The sequence below is a fragment of the Microtus pennsylvanicus genome, chromosome 10 (genome assembly GCF_037038515.1).
Source record: "Microtus pennsylvanicus isolate mMicPen1 chromosome 10, mMicPen1.hap1, whole genome shotgun sequence".
In the NCBI taxonomy this organism is placed as follows: domain Eukaryota; kingdom Metazoa; phylum Chordata; class Mammalia; order Rodentia; family Cricetidae; genus Microtus; species Microtus pennsylvanicus.
The window spans coordinates 104,328,597-104,354,110 of record NC_134588.1 but is presented as its reverse complement, the minus strand read 5'-3'; the positions used below and the strand labels follow the sequence as shown (position 1 = coordinate 104,354,110).

At 42.6% G+C, this 25,514-nt stretch overlaps 1 protein-coding gene across 2 annotated transcripts; it reads left to right on the top strand.

Moving 5' to 3' along the window:
* Positions 1-671: 671 nt before the first annotated feature.
* On the top strand, positions 672-24,871 carry Lyplal1 (lysophospholipase like 1). Of its 2 annotated transcripts, none has more exons than XM_075989409.1 (5): positions 672-821; positions 3,853-3,952; positions 13,196-13,365; positions 23,654-23,769; positions 24,517-24,871. In XM_075989409.1, exons 1-5 carry the CDS (start codon positions 728-730, stop codon positions 24,754-24,756), a joined length of 720 nt encoding a protein of 239 aa, XP_075845524.1. In that variant the 5' UTR covers positions 672-727; the 3' UTR covers positions 24,757-24,871. The 2 variants fall into 2 exon arrangements, with proteins under 2 accessions (XP_075845524.1, XP_075845525.1); XM_075989410.1 differs by lacking the exon at positions 672-821 and adding an exon at positions 1,190-1,302.
* Positions 24,872-25,514: the final 643 nt, after the last annotated feature.

Below are 25,514 nucleotides of genomic sequence, written 5' to 3'. Positions count from 1 at the left end.
CCACCCATCCATGTGGAGATGGTGTGGAAGTTGTTGTAGCCTTTGTAGACCGTGATTACCACTGTGGACATTGGTGTAGAAGCCTCTGTCTTGAGTTTCTGATTTCCTATCTTTAGGGGGCAGTGTATCCAGAAGTTGTGGGTCATATAATTCCACACTTATTTTCACAGTACTTCCATCAGCCGTGGATAACAATCTCCAGCTTGTACTCATTCCCACCAGTCACTGCCCACATTTTTGGTAACAGGCATGCCAAAGAATGTGAAGTCCTCGTTCATTAAAATTAGAACTGTCTGTTAACTATCAGAAAAAGAAAAACAAAATAAATACACAAAAATAAATTACTATATGGCTGACTCACCCTGTATGCAAAAGGCTATGGACATCTGGTGTAAGCCTCCAAGTAGATGGTTATAAAAAACTATGATTATATCTGTAAAATTTTGAAGGCAGTAATATTCTCCAAATGGGGTGATTCTGAGCTTTAGAACTGCAGTTTAAAACCTGCAGCAAATTCTCGGGACAGGGGTCTATTCTACATCATTGCATAAAGCAGCCTGAAGCTAAGGGATGCAATTCCCAGCAGAACGAAAAAGTTGCTCACTTTCAACCTCAGGTGAAAGCCTTCCTCAGCGCATGCGCAAACCCATGCTAGCGCTGCGTGCCTGCGTGCGCGACCCCGCGACGTTGAGGGCGTGGCCACGCACCTTGGCTTCTGGGTTCCGCCATGGCTGTGTCACCCAGCGCCGTTCGCCTGCAGCGCTGTGTGGTGTCGCCGGCCGGGAAACACAGTGCCTCGCTGATCTTCCTGCACGGCTCAGGTGCAGTGCACCCTCGTGGTGTCTGTCCGCCCAGCGTGCTGCGGCTGGGGAAGCACCCTCTCCTCCGTCCCCCAGACCTCCCTAGGGCTCCGCCTGCACCCAGGATCGGGAGGGGGGCTGCCACCTCCCGGGAGGGTGCTCTCTTTCTCCATGGCAGTCTTTGCCTTCATCTTGCTGCCTTTCCTGGTGTCCTGGACCCCTCAACCACAGCATAGTCACCTGGGCAGTCTTTAGCCGATCCCAGGTTCAGGCACACCAGTCCGGCAGTGTGAGTCTCCAGGTACAGGGGCCAACTACTGTTTTCAGTGTCGACCATCCGTGATCTGACCCACATACTCAGGCTCCACAGGACCCCTAGAGCAGTGAACAGCAATTTTCCTTTCTGCTTGCCACCACCAGGGTCCCCATAAGCTTCCCACCTGTCCTTTTTGATGTCTTACCTTCTTGATTTCCTTTTTTGTCCACTCATTAAATCTCTGAGGTAAGTACAAAGTCATCTCCATCCAGGGAGTGCCCCTAGAGAAAGAATAAGGACCTGTGTTTTAATTCTTGCATCCACAGTTCTTGGCTGGCCCAGGGTAAGTTCCCAGGAAAAAAAAATAATAATGCTATTTTTTTTTTAATTTTCTTTTAAAGAAATGAAATCCAGCCGGTGTCCTCAGGGGGCCTACCTAAATTTAAAAACAAAAACAATTCAATTAATTTGAGTCAGCCGTGGACAGGGGATCACAAGATGGTGCCTGAGCTACTGCCAAGTGAATAGTAAGGAAAGGGAAAAAATGTGGTTGGACATTAGTAAGGCATTTGCAACTGAAGGGCTTGTTGGAGTTTTCCAAGAAGGCCTTGTTTGAGCTGAGACACGTGCAGGCTTAAACGGAATGGCGGCTAGAACACCCAAGGGATTGGAAAGTGTTAGCAACAATGTAAGATGGTCTCATCATTTCAAAACCGGGTCTAGAAACGTTTGCTGCTGCTGTGAGTGGCGGTGAAGCTGGGATTTGAACACAAATGTCGGATTCACAATTATTATTCGTGGTGGGAGGGTGAGGGGAACCCAGAGCTATGATGTATCGCTTTGGAAACAGAAGATGAGGGGTGAACACCTGTGAACGGAAAGACTTGGCTAATGACTTATGGCTTTATAGCCAGCTGAGCAGTGCTTATTCAGGACCCCAGGAGCGATCGGTGATGAACATCCAGAATTCCCACATACTAATATCGTCTCATAATTAATTCAGTGTCTTTAGAAAGAACTAGAATTCGTTCTTTTTTTAACCCCCCTGGACCACTTTGCTTAATGCTTCCTATTTTTCAATTTCAAATCACTGACATTTTTATAACCTATAATGCATGTCTGAAATCAGAGTCATTCATTCTGAGTGTATTTTACACATTGCACACGTGTGTATGTGTGTGTGTGAGTGTGTGTATAAAACTTTATTTTGTACATTGGAAAAAGAGTTCATCTAAATAATTCTTCCAGATGTACAGATATATTATTCTTATACAATTAAATCTCCGTTGAAGTATAAAAGACTCCTTTCGGCACAGGCCTGTCCTGTTAGTTTTTATTGTCATCTCGAATCAGGAGTCCCCTGGGGAAAGAGAGTCTCAATTGAGAAACTGCCTAGTTCAGGTTGGCCTGTGGCTTTGTCTATAGTGAATGGTCTTGACTGTTGATTGATATAGGAGGGCCTAGCCCACTGTGGCCATTGCTACCTCTGGGCAGGAATCCTGGGACTTATAAAAAGGCTCTTTTAGCATGAGCCACGGGGTCAAGCCAATAATCAATTTTGCTCTGTGGTTTCTTGCTCTGTTCCTATTCAAGTTGCTGCCTCCACTTCCCCTTGGTGATGGACTGCTAGCCAGGAGAGTTAGTTGAAATAAACCCTTTACTCCCAAGTTGGCCTAGATCTGTTTTATCACGGCAACAGGAAGCAAACTAGAAGGAGGCCTTGGCCCTCCAGGTTGGAAGGCAACAATTTCACATTGGACTTGAGCACTTATTTGTGTTACAAGGACAGGAAGTATTTGGCTTCTGGGTAAAACAAATATAAACAAACTAATTATATGATTTTACCATGGGTTGGACTAAGGTACTAACTCTTTTTTTTTTTGTCATTTAAAATACTTTCTTGAGAATTTCATACATAGAGACAACGTGGTCCTTGTGAGTGGATGGCTGAGTGTGGTTTTCTATCATTCAGTTGTCTCTTTCACCCAAGGCTGAAGAAGTGTTTGGAAACAGATCCCATTTAATAAAGACATCTGGTCTAGAGTATATGGGTAAGAATATGCCTGCAAGTACTAGGGCCTGAGTTTGGATTTCTAACATCCAGGAAAAAACTGGGCACCACTTCTTGTGCCTGCGACCCCACCACTGGGGGAGACAGGAGGGTCTGTGGGGCTTGCTGAACAGCCAACTTAGTGAAAACAGCAACAACAACAAACAAACAAGCAAAAATCCACGAGCTCCAGGTTCAGGGAAAGGCCCTGTATCAAGGGGTAAGGCAGAAAATCATGTAGTGGGACCTGATGTCTTCTGACTTCTGCACATTTACATGGGCCTGCCCATGTACACACACACACACACACACACACACACACACACACACACACACACACGACAAGGACAAAAAGATAAACTTTAACACTTTCTCTTCAGTCATATGTAAGACACACTTAGATCAGTGGAGATGGGAAATGGACAGTGTTGGACAACAGCCAAGCAGAATTCCTCTCTAGGAGAATCAATTATACCTGTTACAAATGAGGGAAACTGAAACTCAAGCCTAGGTATGGTCTTGCAACTGATAAACAATACATCCGGATGTACAATAATAAGGATTATTTCTACTGTTTATGCTTGGTGAACTAATTCTGCCTGCTAAATCTAAACAGCTCTTTTTGGCACGTGGAGATTTTTTGCAGTCTCTTTTCCAGCCTTTAAGTGATCTAGGAGGTACAAATCCCTTTGAAACACACTGTTATGAAGATGTTTATCTGACTGCGAATTCTGTAATTTTTTCAGGTCATTCTGGCCAAGGAATGAGAGAGTGGATCAAGACAGTGCTAAACCAAGACTTAACATTCCAACACATAAAGATTATTTATCCAACGGCTCCTTCCAGGTATGCAATGCTTAATTTCACTTCTCAGTAGAACTCCATGGCATAAAATATATGTATGTGCCAGAGAGATGGTTTTAACTTTAACTCTGTATTTAAGGTATTTTAAATTAGGGTCGTCAATTCCCACCTGTAAAAATGCGTGCTTTACTTTGAAATTGGGTTCCTTGGCCAAGCTTTCCAGGCACCGAGCCCTTCTCTCCTGCAAGCATGCTCTGCCATTCTGACTGACCCCTTCCCAGCACGCTCTGCTTCCTGCAAGTCTGCGTAGTGCTCATGGTTTAAATGCCCCCCCTTTACCTCACGCACCCCAAAAGCAAACTGAATAACTTCTGCCAAGATAGTCTTTTTGATAATTTAGTTAAGCCCAGGTTCATAATCTCTGGAAAAGAGTTTTATAACATTCTTTCCAAGCTTCAAAGGATGTTAAATACTGTTGGGCTCTTTGAATCAGCAGACCAGGATAGACATGAGGCATGGGCCTACTTAATATTTAGAGTGGAAATCTGTAGGTGCATCCAACAGAATTCATAATCATGGAAGTGGAATACTTTTGAGGCCATGGACAGCTTTTTATAAATATTAAATAATCATCCACGTAGTCTTTTTCACAAACTCTTTTTTGCATAAACAAATATTGTATTGTGTCATGCAACCCAATCTGATTTCTCATGATCTGTTCTTATTATTTTTCTTTAAGCCTGCTTAGTATTCACAGAAATGCTGGGCTTTGATTTTTCTGTCAACCTTGTACTCACAAGAAAATAAACCAGGATTTCAAGAAACTTCTTATATTCACCAGTAAGAACTTATTTCTCTAGTTGATAGAGTTATAGAACAGACTGTAAAATAGAAGATTCAAAAGTTATTTTAATATAGCTAAGCTTAGGGGGTTGGCAGCGCCCACAGATATCTGTTGGTGGATTGATGCTAAGAGCTTGTTTCCCTCTGGTGCCCAGGGTAGGTGCAGTGGGAAGGGAATGCTGACATTTCTGTAGGAACTGGAAGGATGGTGTGTTTTAGGTTGGTTGTAAACAGAGGTGATTAAATAAGGAGTTTGAGATGTGAGTCCAAGAATTTAACAGTTTTTATCTCTTGCTAAGAGTTTAATGATTATTATCTCTTTGTAGGGCCGGATCTGCCCTTGTTCCTGGGGTGCTTTTGCGAGGACAGTTTCTGGTCAGCTAACTAAGCATCCAATTTGTTTCTGTGTTCTCCCTGCCCCGCCTGGTGATTAGCTGTAGGGCATTGACTCCTTTGTTCATGTGGTAATTTCCCACCTGCCTGGGCAGCCGTCCTTGTGCTGCAGTTAGGTACTTAAGGACTTCCCCAAGTCTGAATAAATGACCTTCCGGCTGGTCCCTTTCGAATGGAATGACCCTGGTCTCTTTGTGTGTTCTTTCAATCTCCAGGCCCTTGCCCAACTCCTTAAGGTACAGTGGCGTGTTAGAACTGTACCGAGGGTGTAACACAAAATCGGGTGTTACATCTCTTGACTTTCACATGTTATCAATTGTAACTTGAATTCTAGGTCAGTGTTTTTCAAACTTTAAACCAGTAGTATTTCCTGTTTACATATCTTCACATACACTGTCATTTGTGGGTGTTTGGAAGTGTTTGTCCCTCTAGGTTTGTATTATATCTTCTTGAAATGTTTGATAGCACTTAGAAAAGTCACCTGAACTTGAAGTTTTCTTATGAGTTGTTGGCAATGCATTTATTTTCTTTTGTAGAATCAAGGTTTTCAGATTTTCTGTGCATTTTTAAGGCAGTGTCAGGGATTTGGTGGAATTTGTCTTTGACTTCATGATATTTATTTTTATTAATTAAATTTCTGCTTACATATTTTATTTCAGTTCTGATAGTACTATTTTATTATTGTTATTATTATTTGTGTGTGTGTTTTGTCTTATCAAGGGTTACTAGTTGATCTTTTTTAGAACCAGTTTAGGCTTGTCTCTTTTCTGTTTGGTTGTAGGTTGAACACAGAATCTCACTGTGTAGTCCAGGCTGTCCTAGAACTCGTGATCTTTCTGTCTCTGTCTCCTGAGCTCTGGGATTACAGGTGTTCACCACACCCAGCATCATTCTCTCTGTTACTTTTCATTTATATCTCTTAGTTTTCTTTTTCCATCCTATTTATATTAGAGAAATAATTTTATCACTACTCTAGCCAAATACCATCATGGTTTTTTTTCTGCTTTATTTATGTTGGAAGGTTTTCTATCATCTTCATGTTCCCTGTATAATTTTTGTGTAACAAATCACCCCCAGCAACACTTTTATTATGGTCACAAATTTTGTGGGTTAGGAACTCAGAAAGGGCACAATAGTGGTGACTCAATCCCAATTCTGTTGTTTTTGGGGCTTCTCCTGGGAAAGCTTGAAGACTGGGTGTGGCTTATGATTTGTCTGCTGGGAACTGGATCCCTCATCTGAAGGCTTACTCACATAGCTGGCAGTTGATTCTGGATATTAGCTGGGGCTTTCCTGCAGCTTCTGCATCCTGGACCCTGTATTGGGTCATCATTTGGAAATATATATATTTGAGTGTGTATAATTGTGTGCATATTGAGGCTTGTGCACTGGAAGCCTGTTGATTATTTTGGTGTTAAGCCCCATTAAACCTCTCAGGGTCCAGCTAAGATTTACTATAGCAAGTGAAAATCTTTATGTAAATTTGACTATTAAAGCAAAGAATAGATGTTATTGCTCTAAGGCCTCATGGAAGGTCATTCTGTTGCCCATGCGGGAGGAAGTTACACTGCTGAGGTGTTTTGGGAATGAATCTCATTTTAAAGGGAAAAATTATGGCTTCACGAGGTTTTTACAGATTTGACAGTGACCTTTCCAAGAGACAAGTGTTCCCGCAGCTCTTCTGAATGGGTTTCTCCGTGTGGATGTGTACATATCCACTTCCTGTGGAGCTGTCTGTTGGCCTGTCAGCTGTACATTTACTGTGTAATGCTCGTGGGCTCCAACCGAAGCCCGAGGCTATTCTCCACCTTGCTTTTTGACAGTCTCTCTCGACCAACCTGGAGCTTACCGAGTAGGCAAGATTAGCAGGCCAGCAGGCTCCAGGGACCTGACTGCCCCTTTCTTACCTCCTCCCAACCCCAGCACTCCTGGCTTTTACCTTGGTGCTGAATTCAGATTCTCGTGCTTGTATGGGACCCATCTCCCTAGCCCACCCTTGGTAGTCCTGAGCTGTGTCATAGCCTGGAGGCCTGGTTCCCAGTGGGGATCCCCTCAGAGAACTCAGAAGTGAGCAGGGGCAGAGCTTATCCACAAGGAAACCTGGTTAGAAGTAAAAAGTGTAGGCCTTTACCTCTTGCAAATGTTAGCCACGCTATGGAAAGGGTTTGTATGGTTATTATTCTGACTGGATGCAGTCAGTGTAATTCCTGGACCTTCTAAGTCAGGAAGCCACTTAGAAGTCTGTTAGTGATTTCCATGAATTGAGGGTTATTGCAGGTGTCTAATGCTTGCTGATTTCTAATTTCATTTCATTGCTATCAGATAAAATATTCTATATTTTCCCAGTCTTTGGATTCTCCCTGCAACTTTATGGCTTCACGTAAGTTCTATCATGTTGACTCTCATGTGTATTTTTATGCATAGCATTGTATGTATAGTCCAAGGTGGCTGATAGTATTACTGAAATTTTATATATGTTCGATAATTGTTTTTAAGTGGTTCTAGGAGTCATGAGGAGAAAGCGTTAATAAATATCTTTTTCTTACAAAATGACTACTCTTAACTTCTGGTAACAGCCCAAAGTGTAATTTCTGTAATAATTATATACTGCCCAGCAGCTTTCCTATACTTATTTTACAAATTTTCCATTACTGTATGTTACTTTGGTTACTGTTACATAGCAAACCTCCAGCCTTTTACTTTTAGTTTGTCTATCCATTAAAATTATTTAAAATGTGTTTGTTACAGATGGCATATGGCTGAGCTTTGCTTGTATATTGAACCCATCTGATAGCTTCTGTCTTTTAAATGATTTGGTTATCCATTTATATTTAATGTAACATTGAATTTATAGGTTTGAATACAAGTCTAGTTTTTTTCACCTGTGTTCTATTTTCCTTATTTTTTGCACCATTAAATTTTTTTAATATTTCAATTTAATTTAATTCTCTGTTCTTTTTGTTCTTGATTATGGTAAAGCTCAATATAAATCACAGACCTTCCCACTTTAATTGAATTTTAGAACTTCAGGTCACTTAGGCTCCTTTTCCTAGTCCCCTTTATGACTCCCATGCCTTTCATCTACACATGCTGAGAACACATCAAGCAAGGTTATAATTTTGTTTTTCGTAGTAATAAACGCCACAAAGAACCTAAGAGTGGTCAGTGGTTTATTATGTTTGCTCAGCGTAGTCTGTAATGGCATGTCATTGTATTATTGCTAAATTGTGAATTACCCTTTTGTCTATAAATACTCCTTTTCCTTTGCTATAAATTGGCTAAGCAGCAGTATATTAAATAAAAGTCAACAATAGTTTTCTGTGTTAATTAAAATGGAAAAATAAAATAGTATTTTTTCATTATGTTAATTTGGACTCTTTAACTGGAAGTACCCAATAAATATTTTTATTTTTGTTGCATATTTTAACTGTGTTTACAACCACAGGTTTTCTTAGTTTGGATCTAATAACAGAATTTCCATTAAAAATTAACAATGTTTTATAGTCCATTTATAATTTTCATGGATAAATTCTCTTGGTGATTTGAAAAATTCTAAATCTTGTCAGGCTTGTGTATGCCTCTACACGGTGACTACACACTTTCCCACATACAGTAAGCGTGTACTCTAGAGCAGACCTATATGCTTATTTTATGGGTTTATATATTTACATGTTCATATGGGGAGTACACATATAAGTGGCATGTACATGCATCTGAATGCAGGTACCCGTGAAGGCCAGAGGTCATCTGCTCATGCAGACTGAATAAGAAAGGCAAATAATTACAATTTCAAATAATGATGAATACCATGAAGGCCTTTAAATTAAAGAGACAGAGTCAGCATTACAGAATAGAGGCAACACTGGAGAGTCAAAGGGCTTCCTCTGAGAAGGTGACTTTGGGTTGAGACTTAGTGGGAGTTCAGCACAGGACAGGAAGAGCCTGCAGGGAAAGGAAGACCAATGTGATGCTCCTGCATCAATGGTGAGCTGGTCCAAGTAACTCGACCCTAGAGCATGCTAGGGGAAATTGTGAAACCAGGTCCAATGAAGACTGGGGCAGGGTTGCTATCAAAAAGGCTGCGGATGGTCTTTTGTTGTTTTTTTTTTTTTAATTTTAGGGGAGTACAGACCAAAATAAAAATGGATATTCAGCTGCATGCCATTTTATTAAAAATAAAAAAGTCTTTGGACATTTATTCCGGGCTAATACTTTACCAGTGTGTAATGGCCGATTGATTGATTGATTTAGGAGTCACACAGATGCTCCTTGCTGAACATATTTGTTTATTGTGGTAATGTCTGAGCTGCTTTTCTACCAGCTAATAAAGTGATTTATTTGAGGAAGAAGTGAATGAATGTAACACATGTGCCAGGCCTTTCAGCTGTTTAAAACCAGTCTTTTATGCTTTATTTAAAGGTTATTCTAACATCTTTGGAGATTTATGTACTCTTGATTGTTTTCTTAGCAAAAAAAAAGTTCTGAAGTCTTTTTATCCCATTAAATTATCCTAATGATTCCTTTTGAATAGAAAATTTTAATTCTTTTTCTTTTAGAAATGAGAGACCAAAACCCTCCAGCTGGGTAAATTGGGATTTATGTTGGGCTGTGTACACCTCAGTGGATCCGTTTAGATTAATTAAATAAGGCATTGTCAAAGGGAAAACGAGGAAAGAGAGTATCATTTTTTCCCATTAATGGCTGAGTTCCCAGAATGATTCACATTTTAGCCTATGATATCATCCTTATTTAAGTGCTTAGACAGACAAATAAACAGTCAGAGAGAAGCAGAGGAAAGTGGAGAGGGGAGCCGGAGTTGACTCAAAGGGTGACAGTGTGTGATTGGAACATAAGCGAGGGCTCTGTGTCTGCTCTGGAGCTGGGCTTCCCCGACTTCAGTGGCAGTTCCAGTGAGCTGGGGACTTTGCAGTGTGTAACAAGGATTTGATCCGAGTAGCTGCTTTTCATTTGCAGTGGGCTCGGGGTTAACCTCGACAGGGCCCCTGGAGGAGGAAGGCTTGGATGATTTATGCCTTTTCAGTGTACCTGAGCTATCTAGAGCCGAGCAGCTTCTGGGGTCAGAGGTGCAGTGGAGTCAGAGGGGAACTGAATTGAGCTACAGTGGAATTTTATCTTTCCCACAGCAACTGAGGAGATGGGCAGAGAGCAGTGGAGGAGAAGCCTGGAGGGCTCAGTCTGCAGAAGTCTCTCCCCACCCAAAGTTCTCTCTTGCAACATCAATCTCAGATAATAATGCATATAAATTAAAAATCCCAAAAGTTTTCTAAAGAGAATTACTTGAGAGTATTTCAACATTTTCCAAATGTTTTGATTAACTTCTTTACTAAATAAGGAACCATGAGGTGGTGGTCGCTGTGTCAAAAGCTTTTGAACTTTGAACTTAAAACTGAGCAGGGCTTTATATGTTAACCCAATAAAGTTTGTTGTATAATTTAGTCAGCACACTCAAGCAAGAATAGGTACCTCCACCAGTACCTATTTCTACAGAAGCTGTAGGAAAGGTAGTCTTCTGAAGGAAAAGTAGTCTTCTGTGGCAGAATGGTGGAATTTCACCACCTTTGTCGAGGCCATTTTGAAACATGTATTAACGTAAAATCTGCACCTTTCATTCTAGCAATATGATTCTTGGTCTCTGTTCCATAATTAAATATATATGTTTATGTCACCCCGTCCACAGGGACTAGAATCTAGGTACTATGTAAGTGATCATCAGGGGAGAATGGGAGATTCAATTCTAAAGTAGCTTCTCACCTTTGATCATAAGACATTTATGTAATTATTTGGATTCATGGGGTAGGGATGGATTCATAGTAGTGTTGGCAGGGAAATGGGAGAGGGGCCAAAGTGCACAGAGACTCAGATGAAACTGAAAGAATAGCATTCGCTAAGGAAAGAGCACATAGGCGAGGGCAGCTGAGGTGGACTTCTGCGAGGGCTGTGGAGAAGAGCGCACTCAGCTGCCAAGCAGAATGCGTTTGTCAGCTTTGACAGGCAGCGGTGCTCCAAGGAAAAATAGTCATGAAAGGTTATGTTTTAGTATATGTGAAGGGAACACGGAAAGGAGAGGACGTTCAAGTGCTTAAATCCGTTTGCTGCTGTGGAGAGTGAGGTCTGTAAGGGAAAGGGTGAGATGAGCAAAAATTAAATCAGATTTATTCTCTCAGAAGCCCAAATAGTATATCTAGGAACTAAACTAATCTGTATGTGTATATTTAGTAATACACAGTGGCACCTCACTGTGTTGGTGCCTGTTTTTATACATACACAAGGCAGGGAGATTTCCAGTGTGTATGCACTGAAAAGAGTGTGCATCCCGTACATTAGAACACATGCAGGCTCATCCTGCAGGATGGGGGGATTTCTAGTGTTTATGCACTGATGGGAGTGTGCATCCCGTGCATTAGAACACATGCAGGCTCATCCCGCAGGACGGGGGAATTTCCAGTGTGTATGCACTGATAGGAGTGTGCATCCCGTGCATTAGAACACATGCAGGCTCATCCCGCAGGACGGGGGAATTTCCAGTGTGTATGCACTAAAAGGAGTGTGCATACCGTACATTAGAACACATGCAGGCTCATCCTGCAGGATGGGGGGATTTCCAGTGTTTATGCACTGATAGGAGTGTGCATCCCGTGCATTAGAACACATGCAGGCTCATCCCGCAGTAGCATCCATCACACGGTGCCGTCAATCAACAGAAGATGGCGGCGCTTATGTTTTGGTTTCATCTGAGTCAGGGTACCTTTCTTGTTTCTAGGATTTTCTCAGCTTCTCTGGGAAAGTTTTAAATACAAACCAGGTTCCCAGAATGAACGTTCGTTTTCAGAAGTGCCATCAGCAGGGAAGAGTGATGGCATGTACCTGTCTGCCAGCGCCAGCTGCTGCCTGACACATGCTGGGGAGGCCATTGGTTATGCTGCACTTCCCCATGTGGTTTCAGAAGAGAAGTGCAAGGAAGCAGGTCAGGGCCCGGCTCAGCTCGTTTTCTTTGTTCCTGTCTTTTTTTCAAGACAGGGTTTCTCTGTAGCTTTAGAGCCTGTCCTCTGCCCTGGAACTAGCTTTCGTAGACCAGGCTGGCCTCGAACTGCCTGCCTCTGCCTCCTGAGTGCTAGGATTAAAGGCATGTGCCACCACCGCCCGGCCACACATTTTATCTACATGGCTTGGATAGTGAGTGCCTACCTGAGTCTGAAAAACAAAGTGGAAGAGACAGAGTTGAGTAGCCAGCATTGCAGAGAGTCACTGTGATTGGTTGAAATGCCTTTCAATCATAGTGAGTCTTCTGTTGCCACTAGCTCATTTGTGGCATTCTTACACATAAAGCGGACCATGCATTTTGTTATTAAGTAAGAAAACGAGCTCACCAGGAAAAGGGTATTGCCTCTGATCAAACCCCCTGTCTCTTTTCTTGAGCAGCCCAGCCTTCTCCATGTTTTAGCAGCGCTGCCCCCATACCACAAAGCATCTCCCAAATTGTCTTTACTCTCCTTCACATTTACTTCTGATGACCTAGAAGTTAGACCTGAAACTGAAATTGGTTTACAAAGATGCAGAATGTGCACAAGTGTGGGTATAAAACTGGAATTTCATTGCATAGCATTAATGTACATGAATGGGCTAATAGTCATAGCACCATAATGGTCCTACCTCCTAAAAGTAGGTAATGGACTTGTGAGATGGCTCAGAGGCTGAGGGTGCTTGCCACCATGACTGAAGGCCCACGTTCTACCTCTGCAACCTTCGTTTTGGAAGGAGAGAACTCACACGTGCAGACTGTGCTCTGAACGTCACATTGCCCATGGCAATCTCCCCACATAAATGAATGTAACCATTAGACAGTTCAATAAAGATGGTGAACCAGCTTAGGAAACATTAATGGAATAAATATAAGAACAGTAGTATAGGCTGTGTGGGGCATTTTCCATACAAATACTTTAATATAAAATTCAGCAGAAATAGTACATTAATCCTTCAGAAATTAAAGCAACCATTTTAATACCACTTTTTGTTATTTGTTTTAAACAGGCCGTATACACCTATGAAGGGTGGGCTTTCCAATGTGTGGTTTGACAGATTTAAAATCTCTAATGACTGCCCAGAACACCTTGAGTCCATTGATGGAATGCGCCAGGTGCTCACCGAATTGATTGATGACGAAGTCAAAAGTGGCATCCAGAAGAGCAGGATACTCATAGGTGAGGTTTTATAAATTGGTAATCTGTCCCACTTTTGTCTAATTACATTTTTGAGTTACATTTGTAACATTGTTTACAAGTACGTGAATATTGCTTGCCGCATTCACAGTTTTGGTTAAGCTACACATGCAGCTTTCAGAAATATTAGAGTCATAAACAACAGCTCATGAAACTTTCATTGATTTTCATTTTTAATAATGACTCCTTTTCAGCTTGTTTATTTGTTTTAGACTAGGCATTGCTGTATAGCCAAGACTGACCTCAAAATTCCAGTTCTCTCTCTTCCACCTCTCCCATACCCAGCTATAGGAATGCACCATCATGCCCTAGCTATTCTGCCTTTTTTATGATAAATATATAATTTTCTATTTTAATTTTTAACTGAGATTGTCTATTGCAATTAAAAAATAATTTTTCTTTCATGTAGCTGGGGTCTTATGAATATAAGATTAAACTGCTCATGCCATGATTGAAATAGTGTGAGAATGTGTTGTCAAACTCATGAGCACAAAGTCTTTCTAGTGAGTGTCACAAAACTAAAACATTGATAACCTTGTGTTAAACATGTCACAGTGAACCCTGTTCCCAAGGGCATTTAAAGCTTTGTGTAAATTATGTACTGAATTCTTCTTTGACTGAACTCATCAAATATATAAACTAGAGAAATTTTTATTTAATATATACATATGCAAGATGAGATGTGTAATGTCTCTAGTACAGAATGTTTTGGTTGTACAAACTTATAACCACTGTATTTGATGACTCCATCATGTGCTAAATAGCATCAAAATATACTTAGAAATCTTCTCGAGACTGGATTAAAGTGTTAGTGCTCACTGAGGTGCTGTGCTGTTGAGTGAGTTACCGAGTTCCTTCCTTTTCACTGTTCAAACTGTTTAAACACAGATTACTGCAAAATGTCTTCCTGCTGGCTTTATTCTAATGTGTCTGTTAGAGTCTACACCAACTGATAAAATCTGTGCATTTGCTTATGCGTGCACACCTGTGTGTGTGTGTGTGTGTGTGTGTGTGTGTGTGTGAGAGAGAGAGAGAGAGAGAGAGAGAGAGAGAGAGAGAGAGAGAGAGAGAGAGAGAGACTCAGTGAAAAAATCAGAGTTATATGATCAAAGCACATAGTTGCAAAGTAGAAAATCTCTGTGATTTGGAGGATGGAAAGAAAAGTACTAGGTACAAAATGGTTTATTTCTTCTTTCTATGCAATGATGACCAGAGTTCTGACTTCTTATGAGATAATGTGTTCTAGGGGACCCTGTCTCTGAGATTATAAGTACAACCATTGATACTTTGTAATAAGTACCGCTTCAGATCTGAGGCAGGTGACAGCACATCCTTTCCCTGTGTGTCCTTTGATTGTGTCAGCTCAGTTAGAAATAGTTTTCCATACTGTATGTGATCTGCCAGCTCTTCTAGGGAGTCTGTCTAAAACTGGAATGGTGTTTAGCCTTTTATTCCTAAATTGTTCATGAAACTTAAGGGTTGGAGTAGTAAAATTTTTCAAAATCTCCAATGGGATGGGAACAGAAGTCAGACATTCTAATGTAGGAGTATTGCTGGGGAAAAGACTGGAATATGCGGGGCAGATTGTATATGTAGAGAAAAATGGTCTTAGGGGCTAAGGACTTCTTCTGATTAAAGATACCCCTCCAGCTGATCTGAAAGCAGGGCAAGAATTTGGTAAAGTAAGAGAGAAGCCTGCTTGTGGAAGAAAGCAAGGGACCCACCGCATCCCCATTGCAGGAAATGGTGTTTTGGTGTGCATGCCAGGACTTAGCATCACCAAATTATACGCAGAAAACAGGTGATGTGTTGGGATGTTCACTTCACAAAGACGCCAGCCATGTTGTGGAGGTGACATGCGAACGTCACTGGGACAGCAGGAAGGCAAACATGACAGATAAGGAGATTCATAGAACAATAAGCTGACCGAGAAGTGGAGGAGACAGAGATAAGATCATTCCAGAGACGAGTACAGCTGACTGTGGAGCAGGCTATTAAAATGCATTTTCCAAGTTTGATGCAAAAGACTCACATTTTTCTTCTAATAGAAAACAGAAAACCTTAGTGAGCCTCTGTTGTAAAGAACGACGTGGGTGCGGCGCATCGCGGCCGTCTGCGCTCTATGCGCTGCCATGCAGTTCGTGAACCGGGCAAGGGGCTGGAGACTGAAACACACAAAGACACACAGACAGGGACTCGGGTCATTCTTGAAACAGGAATGCCCCCTTTATTGTGTACCAGAGCCGTTTGTATAGAGATCCTTAACTGATAGCCACGCCCCAGCCAAACGCACCAGAAACCACTCTCCTGCCATCAGGCTCCTGAGGGTCTCATGCTCAGAGCAGCTGCAGGCTGTCTCAGAGCAGAGGAAAACAAGTTGTTTACAAGAAATTCAGGATCTGGGGGTTCACTGTTCCCAACATCTAAGCAAAAGTTTTGCTGGAGGGTACACGTCTGATACATAGCTAAGTCTGATACATAGCTAAGTCGATTCATGGAGACATTCATGAATCCTCACTGGGGGCATTAAGAATATAAGGCAGTGTTCAGTCTGCTTGTTTTTTGCAGCATTTACAGACAGCACAAGTCTGAAAGGTTATGATAAAACACAGCCATGCAGTTACCAACTTTCCACTTACTTTCTGGAAGTTGACCAGATAGTCCCTGGTAGAAGCAGTGCTGAGTCCTGTACTGTGAGGAAATTTATCAGCATGAAATTGGCCTGTGTTCTGCTTTCTCACACATTCATTGTGAGTGCCCACGTGTGAAATATGAGCACATTTTATAGCCAGTGCACACCTCTCGGGTTTATTTCATGTGCTTCTGTATGGTTTTATTTAAGAAGAGAAAAATGGATAGTGGGAGACTTCAGTGTGCCCTGTTGTGCTGGGAGACAGCAACACTCTCGGTTAGCGGACGCTGGGCTCGTCAGTGTGCCCTGTTGTGGTGGGAGAGCTAGAGGTGACTGCAACACTCTAGGTTAGCTGACGCTGGGCTTGTCAGTGCCCTGTTGTGCTGGGAGACAGCAACACTCTCGGTTAGCTGACGCTGGGCTCGTCAGTGCCCTGTTGTGCTGGGAGACAGCAACACTCTCGGTTAGCTGACGCTGGGCTCGTCAGTGCCCTGTTGTGCTGGGAGACAGCAACACTCTCGGTTAGCTGACGCTGGGCTCGTCAGTGCCCTGTTGTGCTGGGAGACAGCAACACTCTAGGTTAGCTGACGCTGGGCTCGTCAGTGTGCCCTGTTGTGGTGGGAGAGCTAGAGGTGACTGCAACACTCTAGGTTAGCTGACGCTGGGCTTGTCAGTGCCCTGTTGTGCTGGGAGACAGCAACACTCTCGGTTAGCTGACGCTGGGCTCGTCAGTGCACTGTTGTGCTGGGAGAGGGTAGCAGGGATGGCAACACTCTCCGTTAGCTGACACTCAACCCATAGCAGCCATTACACATCAGTGTTCTGTTCGGAAAGTCTTGAAATTGTAAGCTTTTCTTCCTTATACAGTTGTCCCATTGAGCCTTGCAATGAGAAAGGTAGGAGATAATTGTTTTCATTTCACCAGTGAAAGGACTAAAAGCCAGAGATTTTCAGTGACAGAGAGGGGCCCTAGAACCCAAGCCCCTTTGATTTCGTCAACTTTCTGCCATGATCAGAATCCATTCATGGCCACTAGGTGGTGACAACTTGTTAAGAGAGAATATTGATATAGTTTAGGTTCCGTTTTGATCTAGGATGTATAGAATCTGACATCAGAATTTTGATCCTATGAGTACATGATCCAAATCTTGCAGTAGGGGAGTGAGTGTTTATAAGACCACACTTATGTCACATCTGTGACCCACATACTCATCATGAGGGGTTCCCTTAAAAATCATCATGGTCCCTTCATAAAACTGCATGTGATAAAGCCATTAAATTTGCCGCCTACACGTAGAAGGCACTCAGGAAATGTTTATCCGTTTTTAAATTTAGATCTTAACTTTCATACATCTTACAATTCCATGGAAAGATTTCTCCTATGAGGGATCCACATAAGAAGGCAAGATACAATATAGATGTACAATATAGATGTACAATATAGATACAAAACAAAATTTGATAACCTGTTAAATGGGTTTAGGTACTACAGATTTCAGAATTGGTTTCCTTTATTTGTTGGTATCTACTCTACAGAGGAAACCCTTTACAGAATGAGTGTGTGTTAATATATTAACATTATAATAGGATTTAAAATGAAAGTAAACTGGGCACCTGGAACTCACAAGATGCAGTCATTCTCTGAGCTCTGCCTCGGGCCCTGCCTGGAGCTAACACGTGGGATGGTGGCATGATGGCATTGTTCCCTCTACATATGTGCAAGCACATGGATTTTAACTAACTGAAAATGACTCGGGATCCTTTCAGCAGTGCTTGCCAGGCCTCCAAAGGCTTGGTTGGGACTGTTGTCCTAAACTTTTGCATAAAAGGGTGGAGATATTGTAACTTACAAAGTTGATAGGGGAAGAAATGCAGAAATAAACACGGGAGGCATGACTTGTCCATTCCCAGATCTCCGAGCCTTTCCTCGCATTTGCAGAGTGCTAGAGCGCCATGGGATAAAGTAGAGGGACTGAAATTTGGGATGGTGGTGAAGTTCACTGCCTTTAAAAAAAAAAAATCTTCCCGTGATAGCAAACTTCATGGTTTTTATCATTAGGAATTTGCATTGAGGTTGAACACATTAATTTTCCCAGTATAGATTTTTTATAGATTGTTTCTGTTTTATTTTATATAAAGAGTTCATAAAGCCAAGTTTATTATTTTTTAACATGTTTTATTCAGCTTGTTAATCTTAAGTATATGTTAAATTGTTACCTATTACTACCTTAAATACTTCGCCAGCACCTATAAATGTCTACCATAACCATTACCTACAATGCGTTTACTATTTTCTATTTACTTACTGAGTAGTCTGTTGTGGGCTGGAGTTTAGACTCCTAGATGAAAAATTGACTCAATAACTGGTCCTTTGTGTTCAGTTTTTTTCTTGGACAGAAAATATACAAAGTTCCTTTTCACAGTGTCCCATGCTAGAGGTGACAGTGCTGTCAAAAGCAGCAAGTGGGGAGCTATGATTACCTCACAAAATTGTAAATGGGTTAGGGACTTAAAATGGGATCGTAACAACATTTTGATATGCCCTTGTCCCTTGTTTTCTGTTGCGATACACATGCGCGCGCACACACACACACACACACACACACAAGGCTGAATGCCTGTAGGAAATCTTTATGTGTTTTCTTCTCCTTTTTTTTCTTATCTCTGACTTCTTTCCCCCACCTCCCAGCCCTCTCTCTTACTTCATTTCCTCCCTCAAGCTAGTCTCATCAAAGGACACTGACACCACACCAAGGCACTAGATTTCCCACTTAATAAAAAGGAAAGGTCAAAGGTGCGTCATGTGTAAAGTTTTGTGGTTTTATAACCACTTTAGAACACGTTTGGCCTATTTGTTTGATTTATGCCACATTTTTTGATGATCTTTATCTTAGTCTTAGGATTATCTTTTATGAATTAATTCCTCTATCTGAATTGGATTTTGAAAAGTTGTTTTCTCTGGTACACTTAGATGCTCTTTTCTGTTTAACTACTCTGCCACTAATAACTGTGGCTTTTTGAATTCAGATTTAGGCTACCTAACAAAACAATTTAAAGCTTAGTCTCCCATCACGGTAGCTGTCCTTAAGTGGCCATGGGCAGTATTTGAGAAGATGTAATTCAAGCTCTTGAGTTTCTCAGAAAAGAACAGCTCTGTTGTCTTGATGTCCACAGAAGATGGGTCCATCCCAAATCATGGCCATGCTCACATTTAACCCGTGGTGCTTAGCTTTGACTTGCTCACCACAGTAGCTGTAGGTCCCAACATCTAATCCACGCATGAGCACACTTTAAATCTGACGTATGTGGTGAGATTTTGCTAGTGGCCTGGGACTGACGCTTTTAAGAAGACAAACTGTAAATGTTCGGGGCTGAGGAGACTGCTCACTCACTCTGAATTTCCTTTTCTGTTGTGATGCTGTCTTGTTCAGGTTGACCTCAAACAGTCCTCCTGCCTTCTCCTCTTTAGTGCTTTGATAACAAAAATATCACCATTCGCAGCCTCAACCATAGAGACGTGTTTTTAAAACTTTACTATCATCTCAAATTAAATTGCCAGAAAATGACATTTCCTGATGATAAATTTGCCTCTTTGTAGAAATATCGTTTTCAAACTTCATTTTCCATTAACTTCATTTATCCAGTGAATATTTATGAAGCTGCTGCTGTGCCCGGCCCTGGTCTAAGCATAGGAGATCTTTCTTCTCCAGCGCGTGCTAAGCCGCTGTGCGCTTTATTGAAGACTGCTTTATTAAAGTGTCAATAGCAGAAGTGGCCACATGCACAATGTCTGGCTTTTGAGTTTTATGTTTAATAAAGATCCACTTAATAAATTCCAGCAAGAAATTAAACGCTAGGAACAATTCCTAGCATGATTTATTATGATTCCTTCTGTGAACCAATATTGCCTTGCTACAGAGGAACAGTTAAACCTCCAGCGATGGCTTGCATTATCACCCTGCCAATATCCCGGCCTGCTCCTTCCCTCTCCTCAGCCTCACACTTCCTCCAGGTGCCCTCTCCTCCCCTTCTCCCTACCTGTGTGTTTCTCTCTGTGTCTCTGTTTCTCTGTGTCTGTGTTGTTTCCCTCGATGTCTCTCTCTGTCCCTGCCTCTCCATCTCACTCTCCTTTCCTTTCCCACACCACCCTCCCCCATGCAACCAGAATCCTTTTTAGAGGCATAGCTCATGCTTAACAGTGTGCTCGCTTTACAGTTTATACAAATGCACAAGACCCAAAGGAAGAGGTCGAAGAGGTGGGCCTTCCCGACCCTGACCCATGAGGGTGGGGGAAAGCTGCAATTCTGTCCCGAGAGATGTCGATCCTGCCCCTTGGCAAAGGCAGATTTGTATGCTTACGCTAATGTGAACACGAAGAGCCTTTGAAGATTCAAGTTTTAGCACCAACCATACACTGTTGATTCAGAATCTGATGGAAATTCTGTCTACTCTAGCTCTCCAGTATTTCTGGAAATTAAGTCTTGGATTTTCATGAATTTATTCAGACATTCAGGTGAGACATGGCACAGGCAGACTAGAAGAAAGGTTCCCATATTTTCAGTCCAACCATCTTTCTACCAAATTTTAAGTTAGAAAATATTAAGAGAGGCTTATAAAATATCAGTTTCTAAAATACCAAATTAACAGACATTTTTGGTTAGTTAGTAGTTAGCTGGTTTGTTGGTTGGTACAGAGACAGAGTCTCACTTAGCCTAGATTGACCTTGAGCTTCCGGTCCTCCTACCTCTATCTCCTTAGAGCTGGCAATATAGGGACACACCGCCAGTGTGGATTCAGTCATACAGACACACTTATTCAGTCGCCACCATGTGCCCGGCGCTGGTCTGGGTGTTAGATAAACTGGCTAATGACCGCATGCACCTGAGGGCACCAGCACTGCCAGCCGGTTGTTGTAAACACTCAGCCAGTTTCTGACAAGTGAAGGAAGACCTGCCTCTTCCTCTCAAGTTTGCAACATCGAGAGCACTCATGTGTCTTCTGCAAATCAAAATGAGAATTTCTGCTCCAGACCCACGTAATGTTGACTACTGTGTAGAGAGTTCAGGAGAAAGAGGCCCAAAGCTAGAACTGCAGCAAAGTCATGTGAAAATCACGATGCCGAGATCCATTCTGCACATCCACCCATTCAATAACTGCCAATGCTTAGTCTGTGCCAAGTTCTCGGGGCCACATCGAGGATGCATCTTCGCGCAGATGCGGCTACAGCCCGCTGACTGTTCCCCCTGGGCAAAGCTCTCATATAAAGGCAAACACACGGTGTCTTAAGATGTGCATCCTCTCCTCCCTGGCTGAGCTGTTCCTGAACCGTCCTCCACTGTCTTTGCATCTGGGGATGGGTGGATCTGTCATTCTTTAAGGTGGTTCTTAAACCGGTCCACACAGTTTAGCCACTAGAACACTAGATTCTAGTGCTATAGGTGAGTCCTGCTATTTCTTTCTGAAATAATAAAATTACAGGCATAACAGTCATTCTTATCATACCTGGTTATTACTTACAAATTGTGCCTTTTAGGAGAAATCTAAACTTTGGAATCCGGTGCCCTAATTAATATCAGCTGCCTTCTCCAGAGAAGGAAATCCTCTGAATAAACAGCAAAGGTTAAAAGAAGGGACATTACGCTCTGGGACAAGGATCTGGGTCCCAAAAGTCTTGACTTTACCCCTAAAATTAAGGACACATCTCTAAGCAGGTCACCTGCTTTCTCAGGCCCCAGTCTTCTTGGTGCATGGAGGGAGAATCTCACACCTTCACGGCCCTCTGAGGAGGGCTGGGATTGTGTTTATCAGGTGAAATAAGGCAGTAGACCAAACATTAGGAGAGTGAATTGTGTACCAGGGCAGAATTGTAAACCCTTTAAATGTGCGGCTTGCTTTCATTATTTCTCACAGAATACAAACAAGATGCCTCAACTCTCCTGAAGCCTGGGACCACCACACGGAGCTCTGAGCTCCAGCCATGTGCTGTGTCCCCGCCTCTCCGCTCTTTCCCTGCACGCCAGCTCTAGTCTGTGCTGCTTGTGTGTTCTCAGCGTTCCCCTAAACAGCAGTGTCTCCACGTGCTGTTTTCATCTGCCTGTTTCTAGTGACTGGCACAGTGTTCTGCACTTGAAGACTGAGGCAGGAGCATCATCAGTTCTGGGCCAGCCTGGGCTACATCATTAAAAGACAGGGCGGCAAAGTTATTCCAGCCCTTGGAGCCCTTAAAGTTGTTAAGTAAATAAATGTTTTTTTTTTTATGTAGGTGGGTCTTCTTCTATGTGTTACTTTCATTGGTTAATTAATAAAGAAAACTGCTTGGCCTGATAGGTCAGAACATAGGTAGGCAGGGAAGACAGAACAGAATGCTGGGAGAAAGAAAGCAGAGTCAGGCAGGCATCATGCTTCTCCTACCCAAGACGGACGGTGGTTAGAATCTTCCCGGTAAGCCACCACTTCGTGGTGCTACACAGATTATTAAAAATGGGTTAATTAAGATTTGAGAGTTAGCCAAGAAAAGGATAGATATAATGGGCCAGGCAGTGTTTAAATGAATACAATTTGTGTGTTGTTATTTCGGGTGTAAAGCTAGCCATGCGTGAGCCGGGCAGGACAAAAAGCAGGCCTGCTCGCCTCCTCACTACATTTTTTTTTTCTCATATAGATGAGTTCATTTTATTTTATCTTGTCATTTTACAAAATAATACCATAATCCCAAAATGCTTCACCTAGCTCACCAATGTTTTTAATCAGCGTTCCTGATGCAGAGGTCACCAGGCGTCTGTTATGAGTAAGATAGCAGAAACAGAAGTGTTTGTGGAGCCCACGGCACAGTGGCTGACACACAGAGGAACGGGCTGTTAACTGTGGGTGTTGTGTCGGGGTTCCTAGGAATAAACCCAAACTCAGGCAGACACTGGAAGCTTAGCTACGTCAAATCCGTACTATGATTGTATTTCCAATTATGATAAATACTTTTCTTGATGGATGTGATTTCTCTCCTGAATCTGGCCCCTTTGGTAATCCATCTCTTTACCACTGATGTCTTGGCGTTAGTTCCTCACAGCAGGGCTGGTTCTCTGAGACCTGAAGAAGATTGGTGGCTTGAACACAAATTGTCCCCAGAGGCTCATATGTATTTGGATGCTTTGTCTCCAGAGAGAACTGTTTGAAAGAAGGAGAAGGATTAGGAGGTGTGGCCTTGTTGGAAGAAATGGGTCACTGGGGGAGGGCTTTGAGGTTTCAAATGTCCACACTAGGCTCAAGCACAGTCTCCTTGACTCCCCTCCCCCATCTCCCAACCTGAGGACCAGCATGTAGCTCTCAGCTGCTTCTCCAGCACTATGTCTGTTCCCCTGGCACCATGCTCCCTGCCGTGATGATGATGGACTAACCCTCTGAAACTGGAAGTGAGCCCCCAGTTAAGTGCCTTCTTTTGTAAACATTGTCATGGTTGTAGTGTCTCTTCAGCCACAGAGCAGTGGCTAAGACGGAGACTGACATTCTCTTTAGGAGTGTATTTCCTTCCCATCTCCAGACGTCTTTAAAATGTTTGTGAAAGGTTGGGACTGACCTCATTCAGAGGTACCATGTGACCTGTGTTCCTCTTTTTCTGGTAAGCATGTGCATTGTTTCCTTTAGGGGGATTTTCCATGGGAGGCTGCATGGCGATGCATTTAGCATACAGAAATCACCGGGATGTGGCAGGAGTATTTGCTCTTTCTAGTTTCCTGAATAAAGACTCTGCTATTTACAAGGTAAGTTCCAGATTTAAAAAACAAATACAGCGTGAAGCATAGACACATTGAATCCAAAATAAAGTTGATAGTTAAGCAATAAAATGTGGTACCTGGTCTATGTAGATTAACTGTCTCTGGAACCCATGAGCAGTTTTCTCATGGTGACTCCAGGAGGCCTCTATGTTCAGCAGTGCCACCTTGGAAAGGACAGTTTTAGGGAAGGGCATGCTTAGTGTTGCATGACTCCTTTATACAGAACTAGAATGTAGGAGACTGTAGTCAGACTTGCGTATATTGTGCCTGCTCAAAGGTCAATTCTAAAGCTAATGCTTTGCAGTGATTTTCAAGCTTATGGCTGTTTGTTACAGCTCCATCACCAAAAGTCCAACAGAGCATTTGAATTGACTTTTCCCTTCAGTTGGGTCTCAACTCGGTACTCCTCCCTCTTTCTCTCCCCGGGAAGAAGTCCGTCTATGCATTTCACTCCTTTGCTGAGGAAATGCCTTGTTGGCCTTTGAAGAGTCCTCAGTGGTGCGAACATAGGGCACAGACCCACACCGCCCTCCTAGAGACCCCCCCCCCCCCCCCGCTTCCACTGCACACCTGATCCTGCTCCTCCTCTGGAGGCTCCCTCTCCTTCCCTTAGAACAGCTGACATTAACTAGGAGTGGTCTCTGTCTCCCACCCCCGGGATTTCCTGTCTAAGTGGACTGTCTCCTATCCCCTGGGATCTCCTGTCTAAGTGGACTGTCTCACACCCCCTAGGATCTCCTGCAGGCTGACGGTGCGTTCCCGGAGCTGTTTCAGTGCCACGGCACGGCAGATGAGCTGGTTCTCCATTCTTGGGGCGAGGAGACAAACTCAAAGCTGAAATCTCTGGGAGTGAGCGCCGTCTTCCACAGTCTTCCAAATCTTTACCATGACCTGAACAGAACTGAGCTGGAGAGGCTAAAGTCGTGGATTCTTACAAAGCTGCCAGGAGAGACTGATGGGCAGAACAAATGAATCCTCACCGCCATATTGATTATTTTCTTACACCTGAGAATATTCCTTATTTGATCCTCACAAAAATTAAGGTTTGTGAAACATCCAGCACTCTCATATTATGTGAATGGAATTTATGATATCTGTCTGTTTTCTTTCAACAAAATTGCCTCGAGAATCACTCCGTTGTAAATGTCAGCTGTATTTTGTAGCTGCACAGATGCCTTTTTATGGACGCACTGCAGTTTGCTTGTCCGTTCGCCACAGATTTGGGTCACTTCCTGTGTGGGGCTGTCACAAGTAGGACTGTCGTGAGCATCCGTGCTCACAGTGGCGAGGCTGGGCAGTGTGTCTGGGTGTTTCTCAGTATAGTTTTACCATTTTCCGTTCCAGCCAGTAGAGTGGCCTCTGATGCGCAGATCTTCACCATAATTCCAATTTGGCCATTCTAGTGGCTGTGTAGTATTTGGTTTCTGCAGGGTTTGATCAGTCAGGCAGGGTGGATTTCCATTTTCTTGGTGCCAGCAATGTGATACAGAGTCCTCCACTGGAGGATTTTCCCACATTTGTGAAGAATCAGTTTGTCCTCCCCAGTTTGTTTCTAGATTCTTTATGAAAAGTGATTTACTGTTAAATTATAAGAATAAAATATGAATAAATTTACCTATTAAAATGTCAAGTTTCGTAAAGGGTAATATGATCATATTAAAGGTAGAATTAATTGAGATCAATATCTGGCACTGTTTTTTAGATGAGTTATTATATACACTTAATGATCT